This window comes from Thermobia domestica, chromosome 3 (genome assembly GCF_964235325.1).
Source record: "Thermobia domestica chromosome 3, izTheDome1.hap1.1, whole genome shotgun sequence".
In the NCBI taxonomy this organism is placed as follows: Eukaryota; Metazoa; Arthropoda; class Insecta; order Zygentoma; family Lepismatidae; genus Thermobia; species Thermobia domestica.
In genome coordinates this window covers 196,551,210-196,562,307 of record NC_137456.1, presented here as the reverse complement: position 1 = coordinate 196,562,307, position 11,098 = coordinate 196,551,210, and the positions used below count along the sequence as shown (strand labels likewise).

The 11,098-nt window shown below is 40.0% G+C and overlaps 1 protein-coding gene across 2 annotated transcripts in view; it reads right to left on the bottom strand.

Moving 5' to 3' along the window:
• Positions 1-3,639: 3,639 nt before the first annotated feature.
• The window catches only part of LOC145680918 (dnaJ homolog l(2)tid, mitochondrial), a 226,478-nt gene continuing 219,019 nt past the window's right edge, over positions 3,640-11,098 (bottom strand). The window contains exon 8 of one of the 2 annotated variants that reach the window (XM_081752079.1): positions 3,640-3,924. In XM_081752079.1, the coding sequence (XP_081608205.1) occupies positions 3,785-3,924 (140 nt within the window). In that variant the 3' untranslated portion in view covers positions 3,640-3,784. The remainder of the gene's footprint in view (positions 3,925-11,098) is intronic. The other variant, XM_081752080.1, reaches the window with a different exon arrangement.

The following is an 11,098-nucleotide window of genomic DNA, read 5'->3' as shown; positions in this document are numbered from 1 at the left end:
AATCGGGAATGAAAAAGACACGTATAACAGAGGTCAAGCATCGAAATACGTCTCTACTTACGCTTTTGCTGTTCTTACTCCCGTCTCTCTTCTATTAAATGCAAGGCATTCTAGACTTAATTCATATATCAATTTTGCGACTTCAAAATTACCGTATTTTTCTGTACGGTAACCATATTTCGACTCTACATCATACAGGCCACAGAATTACCGTACGAATACGGTAAAATTACGAACAAATTCCATCACTGGCTTACGATGTGATTTCTGTCGACAGACATCAGTGTCTTCTGTTGTGATGTTAACTCACTGTAAGTCATCGGTCTCCAACTACACGATTTGTTATGCATGCTAGCAGTCTCTATTAATCACTGAACCTATTTTATCACTGTTTTGTGCGTGATTGGTGTCCTATCTTAGCACCTGCATTAAATTTCTCCGCTACGCCTCCGTAACTGTAATTGCCATCTGCATTATTCATCGTCTGTTTTAACTAATAGGGCGAAGGACATTAAACTAAAGATGTCTGGCGTTTATAATAAGACTTTTGACATTAGATCCGTACACAAATGGAATATCAACGTCTTATTTATATTTAATTATAAACATCTTTGTAAATATTATGTGGAATATATGGTTGGAGTTTGTCTATTTTTGCGTTTGAGATATATCGGATGTTCTAAATTTGGCTCCCACGAACCACAGAGCACTATTCTACAGGTCAAAATAAACCAATATTTTATATATATATATATATATATATATATATATATATATATATATATATAGTATGGCGCTAAATTCGTTGTACAAAAGCAGAGGAGTGATTCCTCAGATTAAAACAAACAAAAAAAGTTCCAATAAACATAGGACGAAAACCACGTCGTTTACGTATTATAGGCTGCCGAAAGTGTGGGAAAACCAACTTTAGAGTTAAATATTGTACAAACTAATGACCGTATACGTGATGCGGCATGGTATCGTCAAAGGATTCTAACCTGCTCTCTCCAAATTTGCAGTTTTCAGATTTATGGATTGGCGGCGCAAGGAATACCCCAAAGGACGTTAGAGATTCCCGGATACTTTATGACGTAAATTGAGTGGACAAGAGCATATAAAGAACGTCTTACTGTCTGGAAATAATACTATATGGCAGGTCAGTACTTAGATTAAAAGATGGCGGATGAGGTAATTATCACTGCGCGTGGTTGCATACCTCCTCAAAAAGCACTAGTAAAGACGTTGTACGTTCAAGAATTCACTGGAAACGTCACGACGGTACAATGTAAAAATACGTACAACACAAGCCAATAGGTAACAGAAAACAAATTCCGATTGCTGATTTGTTCATAATAATGACATCACATTGCTTTTAATGATGATCTGTTACAACTGCTACTGTCGTTTAGTTTATTTGTGTTTCGTAATGTACGTACTCGTCTGTCATTGTCTCCAGTATCTTTTTGAGCTCCTTCACGGCTAAGCGGTTAGCGTACGTGCCTTTGACGTGGGAGACCCGCGTTCGATTCCAGGCGGGATCTCATGTGGTTCGGATTGCACGTTAATCAGTAGACCCCCGTCCCATATAGCCTCGCTGCTGAGTGGGACGTTAAACTCAAAATCAAGTCAAATCTCTAGTACCTTTGCAAGAAACAACGGAACTTCGGCAACCTGATATTTGTTCGGTTCCTTTGCTATTCGCTTTCATTTGTTTCTTGCATTGTGAGTGCGCTGGAGTCATTGCACATGAGTGAATGAGCTGGTTTGTTCGTCGCTTGCGCAAGAACGGGATTGACACTATGGACTACTGGTGTGTTTCTCATAAACCGTTTGAAAACGAAAAACTACTTACTGTGTACCATTTCTGTTAAAGGTTACATTCGTTTATTGGGTTCATTAGAGTGCATTGCACCTTTAATTTGGATGTATTGTGTTGTGTGTATTTCTTTAATGACCAGAACATCGTTTGTGACATTAAGTGTATCTTGCAAGAGGGTGATACGATATTTCTGAATGTGTTCGATAAGATATTAAGGTACTACGTTTGTCGTAGTAGTGGTGTGTGCACTTTCCTGTCTTGTGGTGTAGTGTCTTCTCCGTCACCGTGTAGTTGTGTAGATTTGCTTATTTGTATATACAAATATCATTCTTTGACCGAAAAGTTTCACTAAGTTGCAATCTCGCTATCTTCGATTCCGGACAGTGACTATAACGGCGGAGGGAACATCCACCATTCGCTTCATTTCATCGTCATACGGTGTGGATACCCAACGCCTGTGATTACAATGGAGATGGAGCAGTACACACGTGAGGAATTAGCAGGCATTCATCTAGCGTACGGGAAAGCGGATGGTAATGGCCGTGTGGCACAACGGCTGTACAGCCAACAGTTTCCTAAACATAAAATTCCACACCACGCAACTTTCACCAGTGTAGATCGAAGACTACGAGAAAGAGGACTGCTGGAAGCACACAAGCCCAATGCTGGACGAAACAGAACCGTACGGACTGTGGCTTTTGAGGAGGACGTTCTTGCTCAAGTTCAGAGAAACCCTTCCACCAGCACAGGGATAGTAGTATCTGCTCAAGTAACGCTCATCATCGGCAGGTATGGAACGTGCTTCACGAAAATATGTACCCTTTCCACGTCCAAAAAGTGCATAAATACACTTTCCACGTCATATGTACTCTTTCCTTGTCCACGTCTTTACACGACGCTGATTATCCACATAGGCGGGAGTTTGTCCCGTGGTCACGTGAATGGCATGCTAATACAACCCACTTCATGTCTCGTGTTCTCTTCACAGATGAAGTTACGTTTTCCCGTGATGGAGTACAGTATTCAATACTCACAATCAACATTTGTGGTCCGAGGCAAATCCACACGGAATGTCAACTCGTGCCCATCAAGAACGGTGTTCTGTGAATATGTGGGAAGGAATCGTTGATAACTATCTCATCAGACCGTATCTACTACCCCAACGCTTGACCGGGTGGGAGTATCGCATATTTTTGGAAGAGATTCTGCCTGAACTATTAGAGATTGTACCACTGGCTGTTCGGCGAAATATGTGGTTTATGCACGACGGTACTCCAGCTCATTTCGTTGCGGAATTTTCTCAACGCATCCATTCCGAACAAACGGATCTGCAGAGAAGGACCAGTACCTTGGTCTCCTCGCTCATCAAATCTTAACCCCGTAATTTCTTTTTCTGAGGTCATATGAAACAACTAGTCTATACGACGCCTGTACAATCAGAGAAGGATTTGGTTACTCGAATTGTTGGTGGTGCCTGGAGCATTAGGGAAACGCCAGAAGTGTTTCAACACGTCCGCCGGTCCCTTCGCCGACGCTGTAACATTTGCATTGAAGTGGCGGGTCGAAACTTTGAACATCTTTGTAGTGACCGTTCTGACAATCAACCTCTTTTTATTTCAACAAAGACATTTTCGCTTATTTTGACCTGTATAATAGTGCTCTGTGGTCCGTGGGCGAAACTTTAGAACACCCGATATAGCTGCTGGGAGACTTGTTCCATTCCCGCTGGAATACCGTACAGAAGTATTTGACTGAGTTGCTATCTACAGAACTACGTGTCACACATAGTTTTGCATATTTTTATGAATAAGTAAGCAAGATTAATGAAACAAATACTTATATTCAACATTATATTCTGTACAACAATCACAGAAGTACATAAACCAATCGAAGCATTATTTACATACAACATTTTATAACTGACGCTAATAATTTATTTTTCGTATTATTACTAGTTATAGCGAACTATGACATCTTTCCTCTTTTTGTGTCAGTTGGCTCCTCTTCAACATCATCAGTGACTTTTCTTCCAACAGTTTCCTGATTAAGAATAGTGCGCAGCGTTGTCAGTAAATCTTCTAGATCACTGTTGAAATGTCGCTTCCCTGCAATATACATAAAGAAATCTGAATAAATATTACAACAAAAATTCCTAAACGCTACATCTGCCCCTAAGTCTCTCAAGAAAGTCAAGACAGCTCTTTCCTCGCAGGTGGAAACCGAAAACCTTATTTGCTTCTCCTATTGTGCGGTTCAGGAGAACTGTTCTATCACAGCTGGGCAGTTGGTGCTTTGGAGAGACTGTTGCCAAAGGCTCTAGAGCACTTTAGTAACGAACCTATCAAGTTTAACATGTCACAATTGTATAATCATAATAATGTGATAGAAATTAGTAGCATATGATTTCCAAACAACAAAAATAATAGTACTTGGAATATTCAACAGTAAATTCAATATTCAACTACCGGCAACAGTGCCGTTACTGACCTTGGTGGCCTAGAAACAGCATGAAAGAATATTGGAATAACTGGCGAAGAACATTTCCCTTCGTTTTGTTTAAAACATGCTCAGCAGAAAAGCTATCATCATGACACTGTATAGAAAAACACTTCAAATCTTAAGAAGGTCAACAGAACAGGAGATTACCCTAGTTCGAGCTGCCAATGGAATTCCACTGACGAGAAGGTCTCTATTATCGTGACATTACTTAAGAAAATAGTAGGATAATTAAATTATTAGATGGTTGAGTGATTCAAAGATGGATTTTTAATAGACTCATGTCCAAAAGTTAAGAGACACTGCGAAAATGATACACGAATCAAGACAGGGGACCAATGCCAATCTGTGGAACAGAACGTATTGGAGAGACACCCACGGGCAAATCTGACGGTCATATGACACACAAACATAGAATATAGGTACTATAAGGCTAGTTTTAGACGGTAGCATTTCTCGTAGCAAAAATCGTATCATCGATATCCTACCGTGTAAAGTAGCAAATGCTATGGCATTTCCCAATGCCATGGCATTTCTTGTCGATAGAACCTGCTCTATTTCGTAGCATTTTCCCCAGCATTGCTGGTCGGATTGCAGCGCCGTGGTGTGTTGAAAGGAAGCGAAAGATTTTGTGCCAACTATCAATGCTCTTTGTTTTGTGTGAGAAATTGAATTATAGTAAAGAAAAATGAGTTGGAGTAGGGATGCGCTTTGCCTACATACTTCTCTGTGGTTTTCGTTTTTTAACATAACCGACGAGAACTGTTGTTACAACCACTATAGATTTAGCTACCTCACGCTTTAGTTTCGGAGCCATAATTGCGTTCTTCTGCAGTGATTTGTTTGCTACGTCACGACAAGATGCTGATCAAAATGCTATAGTGTAAAAGCACCATATACTTTTGATTTCATAGAACATTATACGAAATTTTTGGCAGCACATCTGCTACGATAAATGATTCCGTCTAAAACTAGCCTAAGACACCTATTTAGTTTGGATTCATACTGACAATTTCACATCGGTCCCGTTTCACATTGGCAGAAAATATCAGTATTAGTTTGATCATCCCAAGCAGTTATGCAGGTTACATACCACGCTGCTATACTATGGACGAGGTTAGCCAGCAGCTCCTATTGTACTTAATACATCCTACCCTTGCACAATATAGCCATGCTTTCCGATTCTTAATCCGACTGAAGGATGCCCTTGGATCCGACTGAAGAATATGTCTAGGATGCCCTTGGACGCCGATTCCAACCCGAAATCTACCACTCTGTCGGGATCCTAGTTTGGCTTCGACGAGCGTTGGTGCAAGAGTGGGTTTTACTGCCATAAGAGCTGAAGGCTTGCCTTATCCGCAGTATGGGAATACCGCGTACAGCCTATATAGCCGTTCGAGTGACCGAATCCAATGCTGAACGTTTCTAGGAATGTCAAACAGGTGTGAAATCGATAGTACGAATCCATCTTTGGATTATCCAGTCACTTAATAATTTTGAAACTATTTTATTAATTAACTTTTTTAAACAACTTCAAGTTTCGATGATCTGTCAAATAAAAGTGATATTTAATTAAAAGTGACTAGTACAGTTACAAAGATATTATTTAAGAAATCCCATATAGGCCTTAATACGGGCTCTGGTTGTTGTGCCCATCATGACTTCTGTTCACGGCAAACTACTTGAAAGAACGAGCATATAGTAGGTTGAGTAGACGCCATATTCTTGAAAACGGTCTGGGATATACATGTCAAACATTCTAGCATTACATCACTGTGTATATTTATGAGGTAGTATTATGCGATCCTCTTCTTCAGTTTCTTATCCAATACATAATCTGCCTTATATTAATAGGTTAGTACGAATGCCCGCCCCAAGAAAGTCACTTCCAAAGGAAATGACAGAAAGGAAACTTATTTTATATATACGTATTTCTGGCCATTACCACCATCTATAGACTTAAGCTCGTCACATATGAGCGATAACGTCCCTTGGCGAACACACTATCGGGGTAAGGGGAAAGAAAGAAAAGAATGGAGATGGAAGAATGCGGCCTGGGACTTTATGCTAGGTACCATACCGGCATTTGCCTGGTACAATCCGCGGCAAAAAACCTGCAACATGAGGATGCAAGTTCATTGTAAAACTACGTCTAACAGCACAGGGAATGAACATAACGTCTAAGTGGAACGAATCACGCCAGGATAAGCCTCGGCCTCCTCCTGTGCACACTTATTTTGGAGCAAAAGACTTCGTCATTTCACAATAAACTTATATGCTTATGTTGCAGGTTTTTTGCCGCTTATTGTACAAATGAGGATGACTCAAGAAAAATCTCACTTAGGCTCGCTGGCGGTAAAAGCAATTACACCTTTTCGATCGAGTGTCCTCACTGAGAATCAAACCCGTGACCGCTCGCATCAAAGAAAAAAGAAAAGAAGCGAAAAAGAAAATCTAACCGATCAAGACAGTCGCAGTATGCAACTGCACATTTTTGCCATCGCTCAACCAACGATTGAATTCCGAGACGAAAGAAGTGTGGAGTCTGCAAAAGAATTCCTGACCCAAATGTTGCACCGCCCGATCGCAGAAAAGGGATTTTCTCCTAAGAAGTGATCGAAATACCGGAGGAGTTGGTAGTCAGCAGTAGAGATATCGGATCTCAGAAATCGGTGAATTGGTATTTATGCATTTATTAACATACACAATCAAAACCTCATTTTACACTGGAAATTTAACAAACTCTAAAGGACAAAAGGATTTGGAAAAAAGTCGGCTATGGACTATACGTAGGTATATTAAAGATACCGTAACAGCATTAACTTGGTAAAACTGAGGAAAACCTGTCAAGAAGTCCAGGGACGGAATTTAAGCCAAAGATTTCGCGATTGCGCAGCGCCCGCACTAATCATCGCCTATGTTCGATCTTGTTTAGGCCTAAGAAATCACAAGGAAAATCATGTTTTTTTTATCAATTTACACCCTGCACACTTATCAATATTTATTTTCGTCTATTTTTTTTTTTTAATTTTATTTTTTCCTCTGCTAAGAAATACTTCCACGTAATACTGCGGATTTTCATGAAATGCTTCACGTACCAAAATGGTCGCACTTTGTAGAATATGTGCTGCGAACTGCATATTAGATTTGGACACTTTTTTTTATTAGTCTTGGCAAAATTTTGCTACCATAATATATTGGTCCTTAATTGCTCGTTCAAATCAAGTCTGTGTTTTGTGCAGTCCTCTTGACTTACAGAGGAACTTTCCAGTTTTAGTGGGACTCAATTATACTACGTTCAAATATATATATATATATATATATATATATATATATATATATATATATATATATATATATATCTTTGGTTAGTTTACATAAATTGAAAATTTTGGGGTATATTCACAATTAGGGAGAGGTATTTTCCTTTCCAAAAGGACATGGAAAAATATAATTGAAAGAGATTAGTTGCTTTTGGTAAGAAGACCAAGAATTTTTCAATGAAAAGACAACACAATCTGTTTTAGAAAGAACTACAACAGTAGTTAGAAATGAGATTCTACCACACAAGAAGCTTTCGTTAGGAAGAAGCGTCATACTGCATGCTTGAAGGCGTTGTAATAAATTTGGACAGGGAGTAGCATAATACTGTCAGTTTAGCATTCATTATATTGCTGAAAAATACTTTAATATTGTCTAATCCCTCCCTCCTGGTCTTGGTGGCTGGCGCATGCGCCTCTAATATACATGGTCCTGTGTTTAATTCCCGGTAAGAACGAACAAAAAATTTAAGTTCACAATCTTTCGCTTTCACACTAGAAGGACAATTTGACAGTTTTTTCTAACTTTTTCTATTGCTCTGCTATAACCATTTCACTTAGAAATTTGAAAGTCCTTGAATTTTTATCATTTACAGAGTAGATTACGTGTAAAAATTTTGAAGACTCTCACGTCATTAGGGAAGGGGGGGGGGGCTATGTCGCAATACTCCCAGAAAGACGAAGCGGTCATTTTGACCGCTTGCTTATACTGACACTGAAAACTTATTTTATTTGCAATTGATGGTCCGTAATTTCATTGTGATTGTGGTGTATGAAGTCATTGTTATTGGAATAACACTTCGCGCGCGCGCGCGCGGTCGTACACTCACATATTATACAGGGTGTTTCAATACAACACCGACAACGTTTGGGAGGTAGTTCCTGACACCAAGATTACACAAAAAGTATAGACCAACCTGGATGTACAAATGCTTCTTTCAGAGTTACAGGCTGGCGAAAACATGAAAAAATGAACTTTAAAGGACCATAGACCCAAAACTATGGGTTTCCGTAGTTGGTTCAAGATTTTATTTCGGAACTAGTATGTGCCCTATCCAAATATCCATGTTTCGGAATCCTATGGTACTTTCGCAACAATTTTATAGAGGTAGTTGGTGAGTACTTCAAATTACATGTCCGTTGTCAAACTTCCTGTATAAAAATTGCTGAGTGAGTAATTTAGGATTCTGCGACATGGATATTTGGATAGGGCGCATAATAGTTCCTAAGTGAAGTCTTGACGCGACTACAGTAGGTCCCATAGTTTTGGAGCTATGGACCGCTAAATTTCATTTTTTTTATATTTTCGAAAGGAAGCGTTTGTGCACCCAGGTCGATCTATACTTTTTGTCTTATCTTGTGAGGAATCACCTCCCAAAAGTTGTCGGTGTTGTTTTGAAACATCCTAGATAGATAGATAATGTACGAGGGCTATCCAGAAAGTAGATTACGTTTTCGTCTGTGTCCGCTAGGGGCGGGGCTAGCGCGGCCATCTTGGGGTCAGAGCGTTGCGCAGCTCAGTCGGCATCTAGCCGTGCTAGTGAGAGGTTCGTGCTGTGCTCCGTTAAGATACTGTGACGGTTTGAAATGTCTGCGTTAATTGAAAATCCCGCGAGCTGCGTGCAGTAATAAGGTTTCTGACAGCAAAAAACTGTAAACCGATAGAAATCTATCGGCAGCTGTGTGAAGTGTATGGGGACAACATTATCACTGAAGGTGGAGTGCGACAGTGGGTTATAAGATTTAAAAATGGCCGAACCAATGTTCACGACGAAGATCGAAGTGGGAGACCCAGCAAAGTGACTGCCGAACTTGTCGAAAAAGTCGATGTTAAAGTCCGTGAAAATCGAAAGTTCACAATAACGGAACTTTCTTTGAGTTTTCCACAAAATTTCGCGAAGTTTGTTGCACGAAATCATCAGCGAAAAGCTTGGTTACCACAAGTTTTGTGCAAGATGGATTCCAAAAAACTTGACAGAGGACCACAAAAATCAGCGAATGGCTGCAGCGTTGCACTTTTTGGACGCCTACAATAAGGATGGTGACTCTTTACTCGATCGCATCGTTACTGGTGACGAAACATGGGTGAAACACGTGAACTGTGAAACGAAATTGCAATCAATGCAGTGGGGGCACACAGGTTCTCCCCAAAAACCCAAGAAATGCATGCAAACAATGTCGGCAAGGAAGATGATGGCGACTGTTTTTTGGGACAGAAAAGGTGTGATTTTGGTGGACTTCCTGGAAAGAGGCACTACAATAAACGCTCAAAGGTATTGCCAAACTCTGCAAAACCTCAGAAGAGCAATTCAAAACAAGCGCAGAGGAATGTTGAGCTCTAAGATCTTGTTGATTCACGACAACGCCCGGCCCCACACGGCAAATGTCACGCGTGAAGTTCTTGAATCTTTTCAGTGGGAGTTGTTTCCTCATCCGCCGTACAGTCCCGACCTGGCACCGAGCGACTTCCACCTATTCCCAGCAATGAAGAAGTGGCTGGCTATGCAGCGTTTTGATGACGACGAACAGCTGCAAGAAGAGGTAACGAAGTGGTTGAAGTCGCAGGCGGCCGAATTTTTCGACGAAGGAATTTCCAAGCTCGTACATCGCTACGATAAATGCCTTAATTTGAATGGTGACTATGTCGAAAAGTAGTATTTGTGTGTGGCTTTCATCTGTATATAATAAAATTTGTTTCCTATACTTTGTTGATTTTTTATTCCAAAACGTAATCTACTTTCTGGATAGCCCTCGTATGCTTTGTAGTTACTACGATCTAAGTTTCCAGATATAATGAACAGTTGATCAGTAGATGTCCTTGTTACTAACATTTCTGACATTATCCATTGTAAATATAAGGAATTGTACACCACTGACATTTACAAAAGCAGTAGCGATCACACACTGACAGAATAAAAATGCAAGACGTACAAGAGTCTAGGTATTTTCAGTACTATGCATAAGGCAGTTCGTGTGTCAGAAGATAAGAAGAAATCTCAGACTGTACTTTATTACAACAAAACACAATTTGGTGTAGATGTCATTGACCAAATGCTTCGGAAACGTTCTGTAAAAGCACCCAGTAGGAGGTGGCCGGTTCATATGTTTTATAATGTGATGGATATAACATGTCTCAATTCCTAGATTGTTTATAAAGAAGTAACGGAAATATTAATAAGAAGTCAATTCCTGACACAGCCCGCAGAATGTTTGACTAAATCTGGGCATGTACAGGACAAGAGTGACAGTTTCTCGGATGATGATGAGCAACCACAATACAGGGTGAGAAAACAATGCCAAATTCTGCTATGCAATGGCAATAATACTAGGAAGGTGGGCAAGATATGTAAGAAGTGTATCGGTAAAAGCAGGAAGCAAGTATGTTGTAAGAAGTGTGTTTCTCAATGTGTGCTCAATTTTGGAGACAGAGACTACAACAGAAAAGTGATTGATTTATGTGTAA